The 24,152-nt window shown below is 43.3% G+C and overlaps 1 protein-coding gene across 4 annotated transcripts in view; it reads left to right on the forward strand.

The window, feature by feature from the left end:
* The first annotated feature begins 4,484 nt into the window (after positions 1-4,484).
* ABL2 (ABL proto-oncogene 2, non-receptor tyrosine kinase) overlaps positions 4,485-24,152 on the forward strand; it is a 49,809-nt gene continuing 30,141 nt past the window's right edge. For 2 of the 4 annotated variants that reach the window (XM_088673688.1, XM_088673689.1), the window contains exon 1: positions 4,485-4,787. In XM_088673688.1, the coding sequence (XP_088529814.1) occupies positions 4,562-4,787 (226 nt within the window). In that variant the 5' untranslated portion in view covers positions 4,485-4,561. The remainder of the gene's footprint in view (positions 4,788-24,152) is intronic. The other 2 variants (XM_035121671.3, XM_035121673.3) reach the window with 1 other exon arrangement.

The raw sequence follows: 24,152 nt of genomic DNA on the forward strand, positions 1-24,152 counted from the left end.
TCCAATTAAACTAAGTGGGACTTACTTTTGAGTAGACATGGATGGGATTGCGCTGCCAATGCAATTTTGTGTTTATGTGGGCTGGCAGGATAATATGGAGGGTCATCATTGCCTGGAGAGATTTCATATGCTTCAAATCTTATGAGCTTAGCTTATGACTTAGCAGGTGTATGGTTCCAGGGGCTTGTATCCATATTTTGTTGAGATGGCCTCCTGCACTATGTGCACAATATTAACAAATAAAAACTCATATTTGTTGTAAGTTTTACTGTCTCTTAACAAGTGCACAGTAGCAATGTGTGGATCTGCCACCACACTTTTATCAACTCTCCCATGCACACAGATCGCCCCTATTTCTATGTATTACTCTCTCCCCTATTGTGTAGCCCCCTTTGCACCCACACTCCAAACTGATCTATGTTATCGTATCTTTAAGATAGGTAGAATCTGAAGAGCAAGTATGTTAGCAAAAATTAAATTCAGTTGATGGATGTTGTACATATATGGGTGTTTGCTTGTTAATAAAATACCTGTTCTAAATTATTGCATTGAATCTGGGGCTTCATGTTGAAGATAACACATGATACCAGGAGTTAAATACATGATTGTAGGAAGATACTATGGGATATTTGAGGACTTTGCATCCTTCATCCCTCTCACATAAGGCAGATGAGGAATGGAAGAGAGAGAAGTTTAAAAACAGCCTCCCCACCCCTTTCAGTGCCTCTCCTTTTTCGCTGTACTTGAAGTAGAACAGTGATGGTGTGACACTGAGTATTTTTGAATTATAAAAACCCAGTTTTAACACAGAGAAATAACAGAATGGGTACAACACAAAAAGCTGACAGTGAAGTCTTTCCGAATGCTGTTCTCACTGTCCCGAAATATTGTTTTAAACAGCGGTTCCCCTGTGTGTTCCCTTGCTTGCTCATCATGCCTCTGCCATCGCTTGAAAACACCATTTTCCTCCCAGTATCTCTGAATCCCTGCTTTATTCAGACCTCTGCCGCTCAAAACAAATATTTTTTCCCTTTTTCTTTTCAGTTTTCCTTCCTTTGCAACTTTCCCCCTCTTCCATTCCTCAGCTGCCTTATGTGAGAAAGATAAAGGATGTGGAGCCCACAAATATTTTAGTCCTTTTCTAAAACCTCTGCCATTGTTTAAAACTGCCACTTCCCTCAGTTTCCTCCATCCCTGCTTTATTGAAACTTCTGCCATTGTTTTAATAGCACTTCCCACCACCTCTCATTTGTTGGAAATATGTATCTTTCAGCCTTTCACTAGTTTCCAGAAGATCTAGTTTGTATTGTTATTACACAACGCAGCAGTGCATTTTCCTCTCCAAATACGGTACCTCGTGGCTATTTTCAATACCTGGAATTTATTTGGTATAACTGGTCTCTGCCTCCTACAGTTTCATAACATAAGGCCACAGTGATACCATTTGCCTTGAACAAGTCCCAACCCATTCCCAAGGTAACTTTACAGTATATTTTTGAAATATCCTGTTGTTTCCATCAAAATCTCATCAGTCAACCCTATTCAGCACCAGACCAATTACGGTAAGCTTTCCGCCAGCCCTTTTATATTCTACTCTGAAGTAGCGAAATTGGCATATCACCCATGATTCCATTGTGGAAGGGCCGTAATTAGATTTGTCATTCACTATATTGCCCAACCTAGCAGTTCGAAAGCACATCAAAGTGCAAGTAGATAAATAGGTACTGCTCCGGCAGGAAGGTAAAGCATTTCTGTGCGCTGCTCTGGTTTGGCAGAAGCAACTTAGTCATGCTGGCCACATGACCCGGAAGCTGTACGCCGGCTCCCTTGGCCAATAAAACGAGATGAGCACCGCAACCCCAGAGTCATCCGTGACTGGAACTAATGGTCAGGGGCCCCTTTACTATCTTGCCCAAAGCAACTTACAACCAAGCAAACGGACGATAAACCCCACATAGATGCACTGTGGTAGAGCATCTGTTTTGCGTGCAGAAGATTCCAGGTTCAATTCCCAACATCTCTGGATAGGGCTAGGAGATCCTGGCCTGAAACCCCAAAGTGTCGCTGCCAGTTAGGGATGGGGAACTTTTTTCATCCTGAGGGCCATATTTCCTAGTAGACAAACCTTCCAGGAGTTACATGCCAAGGGTGGGGTAACATGCAAAACTGTAGCCCTGTCGCACAAAAGTCAAAAAAAATTCTACGCATTCTCTTCAGCAAGGACTCCATGACACTCCATCACTGTCATTGAAGGTGTAAGTTGTCTCTCTGGCTAACAACACCCTTGATGAGCTTCAACCATTCCTGGACATAATATATAATCAACCTGCCAAGTAGCAGCAGAACTTGTCAAGTAGCAGCAGAACCACCTAAACACACTGCCTCGTGACAGCCAAACCAGGTGGATATTGTGGCCAATGTGATCAAAAGCAGCTGAAAGGACTGCATGAAAGAGCAATATTGCCCTTCCCCTAGAATAAGTTTTAATGTGACCAATGTATTTTTAAAACCAAAATCACTCTTGAAATCAGATTGAAATGGGGCCAGAAAATCAGTGTCATCCAATAGGTTCTGCAGTTGCTTAACCACCAATTGTTGAGCACCATATTCCCCAAGAAGGAGCTACGTGTGACCAACTGACAATAGTCGTTGGGGTCAAGGAATGAATATTAATAAGAAACCAAGACAAAATCCAGCAAAAGTTGCAAGACTTTTGAGACAACTTGTGGCAAAACATTTCCTGGACTGTCTGCTGGTAATGGAAACATAAATGATTGCTCAGCCATATGAAGGAATAAACCCTCCCTGCAGATAGAAAACTAGATGCAAGGGGGAAGGACTCTGGACAACTTTTCCCTCAACCATGCCCATTTTTTTTGTAAGATTCCCCCCCACCCCCAAATGCGGCAGTATGTGGTACAATCCAGAAAGACTTTTCTATTTGAGAAGCTCTTGTTGGGAGACTCAGTGGAATTTGGGCTAGTTGTGATTTATATCCCCATTTGGGCTAGTTGTGATTTATATCCCCATTTGGATTATGCCCCAAATCTTCAGTTCCCAGAAGCACTGGTTTGGACGCATAAACTAAAGGCTAATACATCATATCAGTCATGAGTTAAACATAGTCATACCTGAAGTGAGCCAGACAAAATGATTATGTTCAAAACACAGCTTGTCACTTGTAAGCGTTTCTCCAAGTGCTTTCTCCATCTCCTCTCCCACACTGATCTTGCGCAGTGAAATCTTCAACATGCCCTCTGGTATCAATGCGGCTGCTTTCAAAGCTGAGCAAACACCAAAAAATTTACATTTACATTCTGCTTGATGAAGAGTGCCATGTAGCTCCAGAGGCTGCAGAGGTCTTGGGAGGGGTTCTGCTGAGCGGGGTTTGCTGTGGGGTCTTGTTGCTGTTATTGATACTATTTTTTTGTATCTTTATTTTTAGCTGTTCTTATTATTTATGTGGACATTAGTCAGTTGCGGACATTATGTGGACATTAGTCAATTTTGTGTACTTTTTGAAGTGTTTTGCTTATTGTTTATGGCTACTTTTGTAATTATGTGTTTTTTTTTTCATGTTGAAAGCTGCTTTAAACATGGTTTTAATTTAACCAGTGCTTTTCTTCTAGAAAAAAAACCGTGCTGGTACCGTACTCACTCTGAAATTGTTACAGGAAGTGCCACACGTTTTTCTTCTAGGAAAAAAAGGTGCCGGTGTTGCGTACCGTTGAATACCCTCAGAAAAAAAAAACCCACTGGTTTTAACTATGGACAGGTGGTATACAAATAAAATGGTGATAACGTTTACACAAATATAAGCTCCTTCAAATCTCCTATTACCATCATCCATTAAAATAAAGCAATGAAAAATCCACAAACCAAAAGGTGGAGCACACAAAAACATTTCAAGAAAGGAGAAAAATATGTTTCTGACCTCTCCCTCTATTCTCGAATGGATTTTATGTTGGAAAGTGCATTAAATACTTTAACTAATCTTAAATTAAAATGTGTTTGGCTTTTTAAAAATATGGCATAATAGCAATACTCCCCACCTCAATACTTGAGGGAACATCTATTAGGAATAATAATGATCAAATGTATTTGACTCTTTATCCCGGCTATCCTAGGCGTCGTTTACACATTTTAAAAATCGGTTCTACTCGCGAAGCGGAGGCGCGCGTGCGCGGAATGGAGCAGGGCGGATGCTACCGTTGGACCGCGGACGTCGCTGGGGCGGGGCCCGGGCGGGAGGCGGAGCCATCGCCGCCCCTGGAGGACCGGAGGTGGGAAGGGTGGGCGAGAAGGAGCCGCTCTGCTCCTCGCCCCCTCAGCTCTGTGGTCAAGATGGCGGCGGCGGCGGGGGTTGAGGGGGCGAGTCCGTGAGGGCCTGTCCGGAGCGCGGTGGCGAGGAGGAAGAGGCGGCGGCGGAGGAGGCAGGGCAGCCCTGTGGGGAAGCGGGCTTGGGCGCGCGCGGCGGGAGGAGCGGCGCAGGCGGCGGCATGTGAGCGAGAGGCGGCGGCCGAGGGCTGTGGCGGGGGCCCGAGACGGGAGGGGGACGGGGATGGGCCAGCAGGTGGGCCGCGTCGGGGAGCCGGGCGCCTCCTCCGCGCTCCAACAGCCGGCGACGCAGCAGCAGCAGCAGCAGCAACAGCCGCCGCCTCTTTCCCAGCCTCAACCAAGGGGTCTCCGGGGCAGCGGCGGCAGCGTAGCCAGGCCCACCGGCCGGAGGCGAGAGGTGGCCGCCCCGCGAGGTGCCGAGAGTGGCTTCAATATCTTCACCCAACACGGTAAGGTGGGAAGGGAAGCGGGGGGGGGGAGAGAGATCCGGGGCGAGGAGGCTGCCGCAGATGCTGGGAGCGGGTGGGTGTGGCGCTCCTTCTCTCCGGTGGGAGGGGGCAGGCACACCCGCCCGCGCTCAAAAAAAATACCAGGAAGAATTGCTCTCTTGCATCAGACAAAGGTCTTCCTGGTCCAGCATGTTGTTCCCAGCAGTGGCCTGTTAGATGCCTGGAGGGGAGGGACTGGCCAAGCATGAAGGCAGTAGTAGCCCTTCCCTGTTGTATGCGCCCCCCTCCCCCCCCAAGCACCTTGTCCTTGACAGGTATACTGTTCTGGACCAAGATTGTGGCTCCAGTTTAACTGTTGCAGGGCATATTGGTAGGTAACCTCTGTCCTCTGCAGACCTAGCTCATGCTTGACTTTAGGGTCTCTTGAGCTCCTGAGCCATCCTCCCATGGCTGCAAACCGACCTGGCAAAAGCTTATTCCCACAGTAAATGTATTCGTCTTCTAGGTGTTCTATTTGTTATTGCTGCAGCACACAACAAGGGTGTCTCTCTGGAATACATAGCAGTTTTAGTTATTCCCCTGGAATATCTGTATATATGGTCGGCTTTCATGTTTTCTACAGACTTGAGTGAATTGTTGGTTTAAGGTCATCTAAATGTTCTAGTGCTACAGATGTAGGCCAAAGGTGTGCATCCCTTTAGAATGGCCTGTGTTACTTAACGTTGCTATAGTTGTGAGATATGTTTTAGAAATTGCAACAAAATGCTTTGCTTTATCTGCAGTTGGGCTGTTTTCCACAACAGGCTTTAAATCCTCCCGTTTTGATTCTGTGTGTGTGTGTATGTGTGTGCTTCCTGCCAGCATCTGTTTGTCTATTGATATATCTTCTGCTTCACCTTCACCCTTGCTCTGTTAATTGCTGCCTCCCCCCCCCAATCTCCTGATTGTCATGATAAAGTTTATTTTGGAAAGGATGAACCTCATCCTAAGGTGCCTGTGACAAATTGTGGCAACTGAGATATGCATTGCATTGCCTAGAAGGTGCCAAAGACAGTACATTATTTTAGAACCTTATGGTCACTGTTTATCAGGGTTCCTTTCTACATTCTTTGGTGACATTGTGATGGCAGCTCTGCTCTTCTTAGGGTAACAGTCTGCTTTGTGATGACCTTTACCAGCAGAGATGAGGGCAGAAGAGAACTGTGTGTCCTCTTGAGGAAAAAGTCAGCATCTGTAGCTGGGAGGCTGTGGGTATGTCTGTGAGAGATGTAATGCTATTAAGAAACACATTGCATATCAAGGTAAAAAACAAGCAGTATTGACTACTTCTATTGTTTTTGTTCTTTCATTATCTCCTGACAAACTTAATGTAGCATGGTAGCAACTTTGCAGTATAATGGGTGGTATTAAACTGAGTTTTACTCAGAGTAGACACATTAAAATTAATGAACATGTCTAAATTGGGTCTATTAATAGCAATGGCTTTACTCTGAGTAAAACTTAGTTACATACCACTCACGACAAGCTGCAGTTAGTCTAAAACAGAAAGCTTCTGAACCCCTGCTCAGGATGATTTCCAATTTATCTTTCTTTCAGTAATTTGTAATACTACTTGTGATTTTTACCACATTTGACTATAATTTCTTTTAAGTTCAAGCGGTCTTTGCTGCAAATGGATTGATTGAGATCCATATGTATGATGCTTCATGGACTACTTTAGCTGGATGGCAAGTACCTGACCAAGGAGGGTTGTATTTGGTTATGTTTATGGTGTAGGCAGAATACAGCAGGTTCCCTAGCTTGCAACTATGATTTTAAAAGTTTCTATGTTAAAAATAAATAAATCCATGTGGAATTGACACCTGTGGAACGTCTGTGCTTTACACATTTTTCTGGGATATGCCCGGCCTAGAGAAACTGCTAAATTTGTGTTGAGTGCTAGCCAGATCTGCTCAGTTCCACAACCATTCTCTTCTGCATGAAATGGGAGTAGAATACTGTACACCAAATGCTTTGATCGTCTGTGTGCATTTCAGGGGAAGGTGAGCATTGGTGGAAAAGTCACTTTAATAAAACTTCCCCAAGGTTCATTGCGGAACCTTTTCATAATTTCTTGGGTTCTCTGGAACACACTTTGAAAACTGCTAGGAAAGGAGGATGTAGCTGGTAAAGGATTTGCAGAGCCACTTCCATACGGCAATTATGCTTTGCGTGGAGGGGGAGATGCTGGTGTAACAACTGCTGCATCATATACCCACTTATTGCAGAGTGGGGGTGGGAAATGTACCACTTGGAAAATCCCCCAAACAGTGCAAAAATAGCAGAAGCACAAACAAGGCGCACCAATTGGGGAAATGTGCCAGCAATGCCGCCTACACCAAGAGGGAGTGAATGAACTCGCAGTGATGAGGACATGTTCCGGAACACCTCCCTGTAACGCACACAATGATGCCACAGTGCCCCTGCTCCATGATCCCCAGTGGAACAGACAAAAATATCCCTGCTGCTCCCAGTCCCAAGGCATATGTACCAATAGGGATTTGAATCTTCTTAGGCTGCTCAAGCACTGTTTTTGAGCACTGAAGGCAGAAGAAGCCATGCAACGCAGCAACAACATAGCTTCCCTGGCTACTAATCATGAGCCCACCATACCCTCTCAACCTGTGGCCTGTGGAGAGTAAAGGGAAGAGATTGAAAGGGTATCTAGTAATACTCAGTACCTGGAATAAATAGACCTTGAACCCAGTGTCTGAAACTCCCATTGTTCTATGCGCATTTTGCGACAGGGAATTTCATTAGCGCAAGCGGGTTCTGAGCTCTGGGAGTAGTACTGTGCCTAAGATTTCAGATTAAAACTGCAGAGTGGAAGGAAAGAGGGACCTTTTTCTGCCTCCCCACTTCTAGCTACTGTCTGAAGACTGGAGAAGAGACTAGACCATGTCAAAAATGAACACAATATTTTAGCTGCAATTCATTCACTTTCAGCCTTGTTGGTTTTTTTGTTAGAAAAAAGCATGCCTAGACATTCCGTTGTTGCGCCCATAACCTAGGTTTAAGGTGCCATTTAGCTCCTAGCTTTCATATATCAGTTTCTAACACTGCTGAACCTGCATGCACAGGTACAAAAGAGAGTAATAAGTGGTGCTTGGCCAGTGGTCATGCCTTAGCCACCCCCCACCCACCCACTGCTCCACACATATGGGGGAAGTGGAGAGTTCACTGGCTTCACAGTGGGTGGTTGCGATGGAACTCTGGCTGTTCAGAAACAACTGATATAGCTGCATACTGTACACCGGGGTTGTGATTCCTGAATAGTACTTCCAACACTGGCAGTAGTACAAGGCACCAGGGCTGTGAACTTGCAAAGCAAAAGTACTCCAAAGTGTTTGCCCAGCTACAGGTGGATTGGAGGGCTTGGACTTTGCCAACAGAGATCTTACCTGCATGTGGGGATGATTGCTTCTTCTGTGTGGCATACTCTTCTCCCTATTGTTTGAGGTAAAGTATTAAAAACCATAAAGCACATGGAGGCAGACAGCTACAGCAGCTATATTTTGCATTGACTGTATTGCCTCTCCTTTCTTACTTACTTGTATGGGGTTCTCAATCTGTGCACCCCAACTGTCAGACTAGAGCAGGCATCCCCAACCTTTGGCTCTCCAGATGTTTTGGATCAGAATCCCCATCATTCCTGACCACTGGTCCTGTTAGCTGGGGATCATGGGAGTTGTAGGCCAAAACATCTGGAAGGCCGCAGGTTGGGGATGCCTGGATTAGAGGAAGGTGGGCTGTTGGGTGTTTGTGGCTGGAGTTCCAAGGCAAGGTGTCAGGGCTCTTGGCAGAGAAGTGTTAGTAATGTAGTCAGGTTTTCACGTGTTTTGGACATGCTGTGTCTGCAAAGTCATAGTTTTTGCTTGTACTCGCAATAAAATGTTGTTCACATGGATTGTTGTACACAAGCTACGTAGGGGTATAGGCTGAGTAGGATGCTGTCCTTGAAACTTCAACCGAAATTGTGGGTTCACTTCTGCAATAGCCTCAAGGGTGAATAATATTGTCTTCATGGTCAAAGAGTAAGTTCTGAAGTTTCATTTTCATTTCACATTTGTACCCTGCTTTTCCTTCCAAAAAGAAGCCCAAAGTAACTGACAATTGCCGCAACACAATAATAATAATAATAATAATAATAATAATAATAATAATAACAACAATTTATTATTTATACCCCGCCCATCTGGCCGGGTTCCCCCAGCCACTCTGGGCGGCTTCCAACAAAACACTAAAATACAGAAATCCATCAAACATTAAAAGCTTCCCTAAACAGGGCTGCCTTGAGATGCCTTCTAAAGGTCTGGTAATTGTTGTTCTCTTTGACCTCTAGTGGGAGGGCATTCCACAGGGTTGGTGCCACTACCGAGAAGGCCCTCTGCCTGGTTCCCTGCAACTTGGCTTCTCGTAGCGAGGGAACCACCAGAAGGCCCTCGGAGCTGGACCTCAGTGTCCGGGCAGAACGATGGGGGTGGAGACGCTCCTTCAGGTATACCAGACCGAGGCCGTTTAGGGCTTTAAAGGTCAACACCAACACTTTGAATTGTGCTCGGAAACGTGCTCGGAAAATATCAAAATTACCAGTCTTCTTCTTTGGTGATCACTCGTAGCTGAGTAAGATTGTCTTCCATAAACACAGTTTTAACAATGAGTCCATAAGTGACTGTGGAGGCCAATTCTGGATCCACATGTCCTTCCACAGTGGGGACATTGGTTTCCAGGGGGGAGTTGATCACGGTGAGGGTTTGCCAAGCGGGCCTTCCTCTTAGCACGTTTCTCCCTTGCTTCCTGAGTTCGAAATTACCAGTAGTATGAACACAATAAAAGAGATAATTAAACTATAAAGCTGCCTAGTACTGTGCCAAAGTCATAATGATAAATCAGCCAGTAAGTTCCAAAGGAGCCTGTCAATGACCTTAGTTTGGGCCAATATCACAGCAGTACTTAACAGCAACAGCTGATGTCTTGTATATGTGATGAAACAACTTGCAGATGTGATGTAGTGGATGCCTTTCAAAGATTCTGAGATGGTACCTACTTCACTCTGGTCTTAAATTTAACTCATTTCAGGTTCCAGTAGAGTAGCTGTGTTTATTGCAGCAAGATCAATTAAAAGTTTTGTGGCACCTTAAAAGATTAGCAATTTTTGTTATGCTGCAATGCTTTATCAGATGCATTACTGTAACTGGATTATAGTTCATAATAAAACATTATTCTTCAGGGTGTGGCACACAAGGCTTAGTTGATCTTATTTATTATGCATATTTAAGGCCTGGCCTTCATCATTGTAGATCTCAGGGTTGGACATAATACAAATTGCATATCGCAAATTACTTAACTCAATCTAAAAATAATATCAAAATCACCCATCATCAGTAAAGAAATAAGAGCAAGTAAATTAAATGTTAAAACGGTAAAGCTCCTGAGAACTCCAGGTTGTTAACACAGAAAATTTAAAACTACAGGTAGTTAATTGTGAGGAACAGAAGAAACCTGGACACTTCTCCTTCATGCAAGTTCATCTTTGGTCATTACACACACTACATTTTTAGATGAACATCTACAAAAGTAAAGTGTAAATTCATAAAATATGTGTTTAGAAAACATCCACGATGCAGACACAAATGTAAGGAAGCTATGCACTTCTCTTGAGTATATAATTGAATATATACTTAATTGCAAACTTGTTTGTGGTAGGTCTGAAGGATGGGATCAATTTACGGGATTTAGGTCAGCGGAAGCCCTGCTTACATGACAGGATTTCCCTGCTCTCCTCCCACACCATGTCCCTGAAATTGGCCCTGAGGGATCGAAAGATTCACATGGGGGAGGAGAGGAGGGATTGTTTCATATGGCAAACTGATGCTTGCACAGAAGGAAATACTGTAATAGTGCAATGTTCAATGTATTGCTACCCTGGTGTTCTGTTTGTAATGTATGCAGGAGACAGGGAGGAAGTTGCTTCCATTTCTGGGAACAAGTGGCTTCCTTTTCCTTCCACTCTCTCTACTCAGAAGGGTTGTCTTGAGCATGTATATCATGCTGGGGTTCCTCTGTGGTCTCTCTATGCACTGTAATCCACTGCTTGGCTCTGCTGTAGAGTACCTTATTTTTCCATGTATAAGACGCCCACTATTTTTTTGAACCCAAAATTAAGAAAATGAAACCCTAAAATAGAAGTGAAAATCTGGATGATTGGCGGTGGCAAGTTGTTGATCTTTTTTGAGGCGATCATCCTCAAAGTTTCCAGCATGATGTGCATGCAGTGCACCGTGGTACAGAAGCAAAGGCAGCGACTGGGGGGGGGCACCACATGCTTCCCCTCAGTGGCAGCTGCTGCTGCTGCGGGGAAACAGGCTCCCAAGCAGGATGCCAAGGAAGAGCCGCTCTGCATCGGGCCATGCCGGTAGGAGTTTGAGAGGGGAAGAGGGGAAAAAGGAAAGAAGGCTAAGGAGAGGTAGCTGAGGCAGCTCTCGGTGGCAGCTGCTCTCAATCCGGTGGTCAAGCCAGTGGAGGCTTCAGGAAGCAAGCCAGTCGCCAGCATGCAACCCGGGGGGGACGGGACGGCAGCAGGAGGGACCGCCTCAGCCCTCCCAAGCCAAAAACCCAGGCATATGCTTAAATATTTTAGAAATTCCCCCAGATGCCCATGTTCCGTGTACAAGATTACTTCCAATTTTATACTAATTTTTATAAAAGCAAAAAACCTCATCTTATACATGGAAAAATACTAGCTACAGGTAGGTAGCCGTGTTGGTCTGACGTAGTCGAAACAAAATAAAAAAATTCCTTCCAGCAGCATCTTAGAACCAACTAAGTTTGTCATAGGTATGAGCTTTCGTGTGCATGCTGCTGGAAGGAATTTTTTAATGGAAAAATACTGTATTTCACAGGTAGGAATGTAGAGCATTTCATCTTTTCCACTATTGGGGATGTCATGCATCCTCTTCTGTTCACATGTTGGGTCATTAGCTCTATCCTTTCATCTTGGAGTTTGTTGATATTAGCTGGAGAAAGTAGCTGATAAGATTGCTTTCCAACATCTTTCCCTTAGCTTTATGGGTGGGACATAGAGCCTACAAATACACATGCACAGAAACCTTAAAGTGTGTTACAATACCTTTATTGGGACCAACTAAAAATCTCTATATTATGCTTTTTGTTTAGTATGCCTTTGTATAGCTAGTATGCATCATGTAAGCACTTCTGTCACATAGAGCCAGGAACAATTGATTGCATGTTGGAACAAAATAGCTTGCTTCCCATCCCACCTTACCTGTCTGCAGCTGAATTCTTATGGGCCTGCTCAGCAGCTATTAAAGCATTTTATATAAGCAGTAGCATATGGTTCTGTTTACCAAAGTGTTTTCTCCTACTCTGTACTATTTCTCTCATCGGTTTGTCTTGTTTGAGATAATAGAAACTAGTTTTACATGAAAGGTGTTGGTTACGATGGCAAGTGTTTTGATGGAACTCAGTTATTTTTGCTGGAAGTTGTATAATAATTTAAAGGTGCTGCTTCTAAGCTGTAGGACTAGATTTACCGCTTCACTTTAGAGAAATCCTGGTTCTTCTGGATTTGGCTGTTGAGCATGGTTATATCTTAACTAAAGCTAATTATTGCCTCAGACGAAAACTTTGTCAGCTGGGAGAAAATCTATTATGTTGAATGCTGTTCATGCTGTGTTCTTGCATTTAAACAGTTTTTATCGTCCTGGGCACCAATCCAAACCTTGGGTACATTCAGAGAGCCAGAAAATCACTTTCAGTGGCCGGAGAATTTCTCTTCCCCAGTTACAGTTGCACCCCTTATTTTTCAACTTCTTTCTCTCTTATTGCACCTCCAACTTCTTTTGGTTCTGGTGGCCTGACCCGCACTACCCAAAAAAATTCCTGTTTTAGATGGCAGCGCAATTATTTCATGTTCCCACCTTTTCTCTCAAAGCATCCTTCTGAGGAATAGTTTGTCTGTTTTGCTGGAGTAGCAATGTTCTGGAATACCTCACTAACAGAGAATACAGACAGTTTAAGGACCAAACACTTCTCATTGCTAGGCAGTCCAGTAATCAATTTTCTATAATTGAAAAACAATGTGCATCAGTATTATTTAAACACTGACGTCTCTTATCTCCCCCCACCCCAGCGACAGTCAACCATAGAAGGAGAATAGCCTAGATGTCAGGTCAGAATTTATATACTCAGTCTAGAACAGAGCAGGGAGTTCAGCTCCATCTGCAAGTTTCATATTGTCTGCTAATTGCTAATGTATGTTGCACACCACCATTCCCTGTACCTGAAGAAGGTTCTGAGACCTGATTGCTTACAGATAATGGTAACTTGCTAGGCTAGATCCCAGCATAAGACCCAGAGCTTCCCAGTTCACTACTTTGTGTATGGTCTTATGTATACCCCCAACCAAACCTATGGAGCACTGATACTCCAGGCTGTATTCTCAAAACTTAAACATAATTATTTCAGTTTCTTTTTAAGCAGTAGTGGGGAAATAAGCATTACTGGACAGTTCAACTTGTTGACTTTTTGTAAAAACTGTGTGTATCCATCCAACTGTGTGTATCCATTTACTTAAATGTACCGGTATTATCCCCAAAACAAGGTTGTGGTGCAAGCAAATGGATAAACCTATTATGTGACTTTTTGCCACTTGTCTTTGCTGTGTGCTTACCGGTAATACTTGTAATCCATTTTGAATGAAATGCATGGCAATTGCTGTTAGATATGGCTAAGAAAAAGAAACTCTGATGTGGTTGGCCCAGCAGAAGCTCCTTGGTAATAATGCTGGGTGTATATCCAAGTTTTCTTCCTGGACTTGAGGCTTGATGTTTGTACAAGCTTTTCATACAGCAGGAATAGACAATTTCATGCCTTTTGCGGAGACGGGGATTTTAGCAGTATTTGTATATGTGAAAGTTAAACAAGATAACTTGAAGGGTAGATTTAATAAGGTCTTCCAAAGCAGTCTATTGTTGAGAGACACAGTTAAATCATGCCTATGGACTAAAGTAGCTAAAAACAAATAGACACATATGCCAGCGTGCATATTATTACAACCTTTAATATGTCTCAATGGGATCCTTTCATCCTTATTTTATATTTTCTGACATTGGTGGAGAAAATTATGCTGGCAGTAGGTTTTGGGGCTTCCTGCCACTTGTTAGTGCAGCATCATAAAACTTTTTAACAGTAAGACATACTGATGAGATTGTCATGGCATGCATTCGGTTATCTGATTGTGGCTGCACACACCCAGGTAGTAAAGCTTATTGACCTCAGTGGACCTTGCTTTTAACATGTGTAGAATTTTGCTTTTAGGGCAGGAAATAAACCTGTTTTTTAAGTTAATTCTTGCTAGTTAGTTTTGACTGTTGGACTGTTTTCTTAGGAAGGCTCGATTTTCCTATTTTTGATCTATGCAGCCTGATCCGATGTACACTGTGCATTCTTGGAAATAAATGCTGCTAAGCTCCTGCCCACCTAGCAGTTCGAAAGCACGTCAAAGTGCAAGTAGATAAATAGGTACCGCTCTGGCGGGAAGGTAAATGGCGTTTCCGTGCGCAGCTCTGGTTCGCCAGAAGCAGCTTAGTCATGCTGGCCACATGACCTGGAAGCTGTCTGCAGACAAACGCCAGTTCCCTCTGCCTATAGAGCGAGATGAGCGTGCAACCCAGAGTTGTCCGCGACTGGACCTAACTGTCAGGGGTACCTTTACCTTTACCTTTAAGTTCAATAAAAGTATTTATAAAGGCCTTTAATATGTTCAAACCACTTCACATACACAGTAGGTGAATATTATTGGGAGCTGAGACTGGTGGCTAGCTTAGTCCATGGCTGATGTGATTTTTTAAAAATGAAACTTTTTATATTGTTACACAGCCTCTGCACCAACTTCTTTTGCCTTGTAAGTATAGGTTGTAATAGGAATTGTACAGCTTATCCTGTACTCCAAAAGAGCCCTGCATGATCAGGCCCAAAGTTCCATCCAGTCCCAGGATTCTGTTTCTCTCAGTATCCTGCCAGATGCTTCTGGAAAACACTTCACAGGCTTGAAGGGCAATAGTCCTCCCATGCTACTGGCCCCCTCTCAGCATCTGTTTTTCAGTAGCGTGCAACCTTTGAAAATGAAGGTTCCACTTAGCTATTTGGTTGCCAGCTTCTATGCTTTTTCTAACTCTGTGGTACCCTTTTGCGATGAGATGACCAGAACAGTACACTTTATTTCAAATCTAGCTGCACTGTAGAGAATATAAGATGATACTGGCAGTTTTATTTTCAGCTTCTTTTCTAATAATTTCTATCTTTTTCATTGCCACCACACACTGTCGACATTTTCAAATTCTTGATCCATCTTAGTCAGACCCTACGTGTATCACCACATAACTACTTACAGGAACCTTGCATGCCATTTTGTTGCTTGCAAATCTTGTTTGGAGAGATCTTTTATTGGTGTCATCTAATTTTGAGTTATTAGCAAACTGGACCATTTCACTGCTCATCCTGACTCTGATCACTTTATAATTGTACAATTAAAACATTTTTTAAAGGAAATATGTGATTCACTGTCTATATAGAGTCACCTTTCCATGGGAACACAAACTGCAACTACCAGCTCTGTGTGAATTCACAACTCCCATCTTAACACAGCTCACATAGGTAGTCTGTTCACTTAAGCAGTTTAACACAAACCAGTGAACAGTACATTATCAGGACTCTCATTTTGCCCATCACTGGTATGCAATCAGGCTGCAGACAAGCTACAGATGCTTTCATTGCACTCCCAGATGACAATGCTTGTTTGAACAGTTTCAGGGCAGCAAGAAATTGTGTGGTAAGAGTGTCTATTGAATTGATAAAGTTTGTCCAAAGAGCTTCTCTCATTCAGACTGTTAATGGGGACAGGCCTGTTCAGGCTTTGGAAAGTCTCAAAAGAAAATTCCACTATATTTTTATTTGTTGTCAAATGCAGGGGTCCACAAATCTGTGCACCAGAACCTCTGGTGTGCATGATACCCCTTCTCCCTTCAGATCCATGTTCACATTCTTCCTTGTGCATCTCCCGCTTTCGCCTTGTATTCCAGAGTGTCTACTGCTGATATATACTCATATATCAGTTGCTTCCACCACCCCCTCTTTCTAGCACCTCTTGTTGCTAGCCAGTGCTTCGTGTGTGAGCTGCTTCTCTCTCAACACATCTCATACACCTTCCAGTCATACCCAATTGGAGAAGAGATATCTGCAAGATAGGCAATGATAGTTGTTGCACAGAGCATCAGCTTGTGAAAGAAAGAAAGGAGATAGTGGCTCACATGATCAATGTACTTGTTGGGAGGAGGAGGTAGCTGCAGCTGCGCAGGCAGAATTGTAAGGAGGCAGGGCTGGAGATTTTCCATGTACTCTGGAGAGAATTTCCCAAGTGTAGCATGACATGAACTGTCCTCAGCACTCTCCTCCTGAGCTGGTGAAGGGAGAGGAAAGGGTTGTCTTTGATTTTAGCATTGTGCTTCAGAGACTCCTTTGAAATTCAATGTTGTGTCAAAGACACCCCTGTCGGCATGATCCTATCAAGGCCAGCCAATTTTTTTGCATCTCTGTGAAATATTACTCATTACTTTTTCTAACTGAGCTGTTACAGGCACAGTACTTCATACTCCCCGAGTCCCCCTTTTCTTTATCTGATGAATCTGATCACTCAACTTAGGAAAAGGGAGGTCATTGTTCATGGCACCCAGTGACATTTCCGACAGTATGGCTCCATTGGTAAAAAGGTAAAGGTAAAGGACCCCTGACAGTTAAGTCCAGTCGCGAACCACTCTGGGGTTGCGGCTCGCATCTCGCTTTACTGGCCGAGGGAGCCGACGTTTGTCCACAGGCAGTTTTTCTGGGTCATGTGGCCAGCATGACTAAGCCGTTTCTGGGGAAACCAGAGCAGCGCATGGAAACGCTGTTTACCTTCCCGCCGGAGCGGTACCTATTTATCTACTTGCCCTTGCTTTCGAACTGCTAGGTAGGCAGGAGCTGGGACTGAGCAACAGGAGCTCACCCCGTTGCAGGGATTCGAACTGCCGACATTCAGATGGACAAGCCCAAGGCTCAATGGTTTACACCACAGCACCCCTAACGTCCCCATGGCTCCATTGGTACACAATGCTAAACCATGGCTTAGGGTTATGTGTCCTATAACACTACAATAGTTCTATAGTACTACTACTTTAGCATGGCCATGCAGAGGAGTTTGGAAGCTGATCTTCCATTTTAGATTAGCTGGAGTTTGTCATGATGTCTGAACCCAGGGGAGTGCATGAGCGCAAGGCTTGCTGTGGTTCCTTCTCATAAAGCTAAGCCATGATTTAGTGTTGTGTGTAAACACAGCCATTGTGGTGGTTATGGGGTCACCCACTTCTTTTCCGGTGATACTAAACTTGTATGGAAGCAGATAGATGCTGACTTGTAGCTACAGCTCATTGTCTCCACTGTTGGGCAAAGGCCTACTACCGGTAGTTGAATAATTTATAGAGCTTTGAATCTTTCTGTCATACCTTATTGGAAAAAGTAAAACATAAAAACAAGACTATTGGAAATGTGCTTAATTCAGAATTTTATATTAGCAGCATAAGGCCCTATAAAGAGTCGTGCATCTTTAAAAGTCATAAGGAGACTCTGTCTACCTCTGCAAGTGGATGGTGTAGCCGACCTGCCAGCCACTTGATGGCTCTTAGGCAACCCATACAGTTCAAGTTGTAATTAGTTGTGGGGTTCTTTTTTGTATGGTCTGAAGGCACATGAGGCCACCATCTTGCTAAAGCTAAGTAGGCCTGAGTCTGGTCAGTTCCATAGTGGGAGACCTCCAGTTCCATGATAAAAGATGAAATTTAAATGTAAACAAACAAATAAATAAAACACATCATCATTTAAACTGAGAGTTGAAACTGGGAGTATTTACGGTAGATATGTAAGCGATTACCTCATGACCAGGTGAGAGATATTTCAGAAGTCAGCAAGGAGTTGCCACTGGCTTCCAATGGCACTCGTCACAATAAGTGTTTATCTTTTGATCAGTTCTGTAGTGTCTGGCCTTGTGGTTACACAATGGCTCAATTTATTTAAAAAGCTAAAGCTATTATGGCCTCTAAAGAGATTTCATTTAGAATAAATGAGAAGCCAACTACATTACAGATCCCTTGAGGTTTGTTTCTGGCAGTACTAGTAAACCACTACACAAAGCTTTGTTGCATGTGTTGTGGAAATCTCATAGTTTCTGAAGTTTTAAGTTTATCAGAGCTTCCTCAAAATAGGGTATCTCTAATTATAAATAATTACAATGGCTTTTTTATCAGCCCAACTGGCAAAGTTTAATCCAAACTTGTTTTTATATGGTGTCTTCTGATTCTAAAGATGTGGAATTAGAACCCACAGTTTTCTTTCTAAGAATACAGTTGCATTTATTGGATTTAATTCAGTTGATTTTGGGCACTACAGCTTTATGCCTGTTTCTTCTTTTCAGGAAGTTTTATTCTGGTTAATCTCCAGAATACTGCATGCAGATTATGGCACCTTGATCCTAAGTATGTTTTAACTTCAGTGTGGTGTTTTACTGATACAGCAGTGATATGGTCCACTCCAGTTTCCTTATTGGCTGTTTTGGCACATTTTAAATTGGGTTGCAATTTTTCATGTGACAGCTTTAATTTAAGCCACATCATCATATTAAAATTGCTTGCCAAGTTTGAAATAGAGGGTGGAATTCAACATCACACTGTGGTAAACCTGCCATCAGCACAAGCATTGCAGCTTGTCAGGCTGAACAGCCGCCCCCCACTCCAATGCACTGTTCTGGGGGTTTTCTCAATCCCCCCCAAAAAAACCAGTTTCAGGGGGAGAGGAGAGAGGGGAACTTGTGCTAGCAGCTAGTAGAAGCTCTCCCATAGGGCTTGTGCTGACAGGACCCATAGGAAGTAGAACAAAGACTGCATATGAGAATTTGAACATTTGGGACAGGGTTCACCTAATGAGCAAAGGAGTAAGGAGAAAAAGTTGCAATCCTGTATTCACCCTTCATGACCTATCTCTGTAATTTCACAAGATGAAGCAAGCTGTTTTCTTGTGCACTCTTCTCCATTGTATTCCAGGCACTCCCTCCATATCAAAATCTTCAAATAGGTGTTGTCAGAATATTTACTCAGTTTCTCCATTGCTTTGCTAAACACTTTTTATCTGGTCTGTGCCTGTATAATAAAAGTTGCATTTGATATTTGTATTTGTTAAACACCGTAGAACTAAGGAGACTTCCCCTATAACTCTTGCAGTTCAGAAACTTGTGGGTCTCACTGAAACTGACTGGAATTTCATTTCTGTTTTTATACTGCTGCTTGAGAAACCTGTGGACAGCAGTAACAGCAGGCAGGGTCATTCTGGCGAATGGTTCCTACTGCAGGTAGTTGGCACAATTTCATGAGTTTTTGCTTGGACTGATAAGGCTAAGAGCAGAATCCAAACACCATAGAAGCAGCAATGTTAAAAGGAGTGGTTCAGCTAGCACTTTATTTAAAGATCTAGTACAGGCATCCCCAAACTCGGCCCTCCAGATGTTTTGGGAATACAACTCCCATCATCCCTAGGTAACAGGACCAGTGGTCAGGGATGATGGGAATTGTAGTCCCAAAACATCTGGACGGCCAAGTTTGGCCATGCCTGATCTAGTGCTTGTGCCAATCAGGAAGGAAGGGGAAGGGCAGTGATTACATCTATTTTTTTCTGCACCATCTCTAGTCTGAGGCAGCAGAAAGGCCAATATTGCCAGAAGCTAGATCAGCATAGAATCCAGCAGTTCCTTGGCTGGCCCAACTCTACCTCCTGTCTCCGAAACACTGAAGGGAATCCTCTGGAGCAGTACAGAACATGGCCTAAGACATTAGCAGAATTCAGGAACCCTTCCACACAGAAGCATAAAGTGCAGGATATCTTTGGATCCACTTAGAGTGTAACAAGATTTCTGTGGATAACCAGCTAGGAAATCAGCTGGGCAGATGATAGTCTTCTCCCATCCATCCCTTACCTAGGGAACAATATATTTTGACTTTATTATTGCACAAAAGATGTATTAATTTGCAGATTTGAGAGAGCTGTAAAAGTAATGGTTACAACATGATTGTAAAACTACCGTACTGAAATATAATGTACAGGTAATTGCTCCCTTTTTCCACTAGGGGATGCTGCAGACCTTAAATAATATGCCAATGTGCCATTTATAGAAGCCTCTTCACATGCGCATAGGAATGATAGCTGTAGTCAGGACCCCAGATTGGTACTTGGTCTTCTATACAGGTAGATAAATAAAAATTGGGGGTTGGGGGTTGGAATAGTTTGGCTTCTGTGGCCCTATCCTGGTGTCAAGAGAGAAAACACTGGCAAAACCCCAGAGTTGTGATTTTAAAGCTGCTATGGGAACGACCTTTTAACAGTGTTCAATAGAAAATGCTTTGGGCGTATTTTGAAACAAAGCCCTCTTTATTATACCAAAGAGTGCTGTGCTTGGTTAACTTTTTGCTTAAGGCAGATGTGTCTGCACTGTAATGCGGCCTTAGCAATTCTAGACTATCAGACAGCATGTCATAAACCAGTGGTGTGGGGTTATTTGAGATCCCCACCAAAGTGACAGAATATAATTTCAAGTACAAATCAAAATGATTGCAGGTGTTTCCTTTTGCTCCATTTGCCACAGTGTTTAAAGTTTGGAGTCCCTTTCAGGTTGCATGAAATAACTTGGGGGAATATGTAGCCCCAAGAGATTTTGGGGTTCTAATTACTAAAGGGAACTGCCTTATAACAAGCAGGTTGCTGTGGTGATGATGTATGTCTATCTTTTTGACAGTCTTTGCCCTTGGCGTGGCTAATCTGTGGCCCTCTAGATCAGTGCTCCCCAACCTTTTTATCGCCGCGGACCAGTCAACGTTTGATCATTTTACTGCGGCCCGCTGAGGGGGGGACGTTGATTGTTTCTATTTTATTTAGATTGTTTTGATTTAATAATTTTAATTTAATTGTATTTAATGTTCCTTGGGCAGCCCAGTACCAATTGATCTGGCCCGGGGGTTGAGGACCACTGCTCTAGATGGTGTTGGAAGCAGTCCCAGCCAGCCTAGCCAGTGATTAGGGATTATGGGAGTTGTAGTCTAACAGCATCTGGCAGCCCATCCTTGGCCTGGCATAAGAGATATTTAAGGGAAATGTTCAGAGAGCAGAACTATGGGATAACAGTGGAAGAGATACACACAAATTCAGCAGACTTTTGAGGGGAAATCATTGGGCTCCATAGCTATTACTAAAGTTGTTCTGAAATGAATCAAGCTTCAACAGGAAGAGGCAGAAACTGTGCACGGTGATGCTAATCGTCTCCATGGCCAGCAACAGCCTTCTTGCCTCCTTTCCATATTTGCAGTTTAAAATAATGTGGTACAAGGTTTTCAATTATAAACTAAGTGCATTTGCAGAAGCGACTATTTGCATGTTTTGAACCTGCAACGGACTGGGAAAGGAAGCGGGCTCCCTTTCTCCTTTTTTAGTGGAGACACAATGAGGCCTCTCCTCTGCCTTATGCAACTTTAGTTGCCTTACGTTTACTATCGGATTCTTATCTCATTATACATGATAAGCGATCTTCAGCCATCTCAACCCTTGCTTTTTCATGCAAAACCATTTGCAGTCGTTTGCGGTCATCAACAGCTATCAGTCAGTCAATCACCCATTTCCACCACCCTTCTGAGTGATCCCCCCTCCCCATCCCCACCCCTCCCCACCCCTTCTCTACATAAGTGCCTGGAAACTTCCATTTCACTGTATCTGAAGAAGTGTGCATGCACACGAAAGCTCATACCAAAATAAAAACTTAGTTGGTCTTTAAGGTGCTACTGAAGGAATTTTTTTTTATTTTACTTCGATCCAGACCAACACGGCTACCTACCTGTTTACCTTCCTATTGTGAGATCTAGGATGCATCCCTGGGAAGCGCTGTGAGGCAGGTTCTTGTCTGCTTTGTATGCATTTGGAGATTAGCAAGCCTTATTGTGTTCTCTGCTTCTATGAAGTCCCTGTATGGTTCACATATCACCGGTCAAAAATACTTGGCCTGCTAGACTGTTTTGCAATAAATATTTGCTGATCAGAAGAGAAACAATAATTAAAATTGGGGGAATTTTGGAAACTTTAGAAGACTCCAGAGCACAGCTTAATGCAGTATAATGACAGATCTCTGGAAGACCCGCATTTCCAGAGCATTTGCAGTGAACTCTGTTGGAAGTGTAACTCTTGGGCACTTGGTGCCTGTGCTACTGTGATGATGGCTTGCAAGTGTTTGTTTTCTGCTTTCTGACCTTGCATTCCTTGTCTGATTCATAAATACCTGCAGATATTGCATATAGTCAGTAGATGATGTTTGACTATGTGATTTGCTTGAGAGGAGAGAGAGGGCATAATTTAATAGGAGAGAGTTGCAGGACAGAGCGTCCCTCCTCCTAAATTAGTGGTGGTTGTGGTGAGATACACGTGTCATTCCCGTGATCAAGGGACCCTCACTCCTACCTTTGTTAACGTTAGATAATTTATAGCAATTTTAAAAAGCAGGCGGTCAGTTTCACAACTGTGTTCCCTATGGAATATTTGACTGCTAGGTAAAGGTAAAGGGACCCCTGACCATTAGGTCCAGTCGCGGACAACTCTGGGGTTGCGGCGCTCATCTTGCTTTACTGGCCAAGGGAGCCAGCGTACAGCTTCCGGGTCATGTGGCCAGCATGACTAAGCCGCTTCTGGCGAACCAGAGCAGCACACGGAAACACTGTTTACCTTCCCGCCGAAGCAGTACCTATTTATCTACTTGCACTTTGACGTGGGACAAAGCAACGGGAGCTCACCCCGCCGTGGGGATTCGAACCACCAACCTTCTGATCGGTAAGCCCTAGGCTCTGTGGTTTAGACCACAGTGCCACCCACTACCAGGGTTTGACTGAACACCACCAGTTTGACTGACCAGAATAAGTCCCTGCTACCAGGGCAGAGAAGAAGTGATGTCTTTGGACAAGAGAGAGATTACTGAGTATTGAAGGATAAGAATACATTCTGTAGTCCACATTCTACTCTTGATGGCAAGGGAAAGGCGATCTTCCTTACTAACTGTGTTGAATTTTTTCAAGTTGTAGGGCAGGAGCAAAGGAGGACATAAACATTTAAATTGAATTCCTTTAATTGCTTTTTACTAGGAGAAGGATGTTTCTTAGTGTATTGACCAGTACAGCTCTTAGAGAGACTTTGCTTCCCTGGGAAACCAAGGAAGGTATGATGTCATTGACTTTAAGTGGAAACCAAGTAAACCTTGCATTTGCTCTTTATTAATGATAGGTTTTCCCCTTCTTGCTCAGTTGAGATATATAGACATCTGAAACTTAAGACTGTCAACTCACAAAGACAGATGTAGTTGAGACAAATGTTAGTGGGGCCTCCTAGGACAAACAGCTGATGCTTTCCTGACCACTCCTTTATGGCATTCCTCCTACCACTGTAGCAACAGGAAGGAATAATGTAATAAGCAGCCATGTTCATCTCTGTGTGGGAGGAAGGCTCTTAAAATAACAGTAAGTGGGCCCTTTCCACTATCTTGGTATCAACTTTGATTGTTTCTTCCACGACTTGTGAAGGAAGGCTGGTTGAGTGCTTAATATTCCGCCTTACTGAGAAGTACGGTAGGCCACAATTTCAAGTCCAGGTCTGTGTTCCTTGACCTGTAGGAAGGCCAGGAGAAGCCTAAGTGTTTAACAGATGTTGAGAACCACGATGGTTAAGTTAAATCAAGACTGCTCTAAGTAACTTTCCCATTTTGCAATTTATATATTTCCCAGTCAAGCATGTATATTAATAAGCTGCCATAACAAATAGTATATGTTGCTTTACAATTAAGCCTTTATACAGTCTAGTTGTATACTTGTTTGTGCAGAACACTTGTCTGTAAGCAGACATGATTATGCTTTACAGAAAGACAAGACAGATTCCTATCTGGGCCTCTGTTCACATGCAAGGATACTAAGCAAGGTCATTTATTTGCAGACTAAAGCTACAATCATGTGGATTCTAGCTTTATTTGAAATAGTACCTTTGTTTCTTCCTGCTGGGTTCAATGTTTTGTCTTTTCATTGATTTTTGTTTGTTTGTTTCATTTGAAATTGATTCCAGTGTGTGTGCAAAGCAGCACTTCTAAGTTCCTGCGAGTCATCACCACCATTTTGTTTTGGGAAAATGAAATAGTAGTGATGTCTGCAT

The sequence above is a fragment of the Zootoca vivipara genome, chromosome 7, assembly GCF_965207765.1.
Source record: "Zootoca vivipara chromosome 7, rZooViv2.hap1.1, whole genome shotgun sequence".
Lineage (NCBI taxonomy): Eukaryota > Metazoa > Chordata > Lepidosauria > Squamata > Lacertidae > Zootoca > Zootoca vivipara.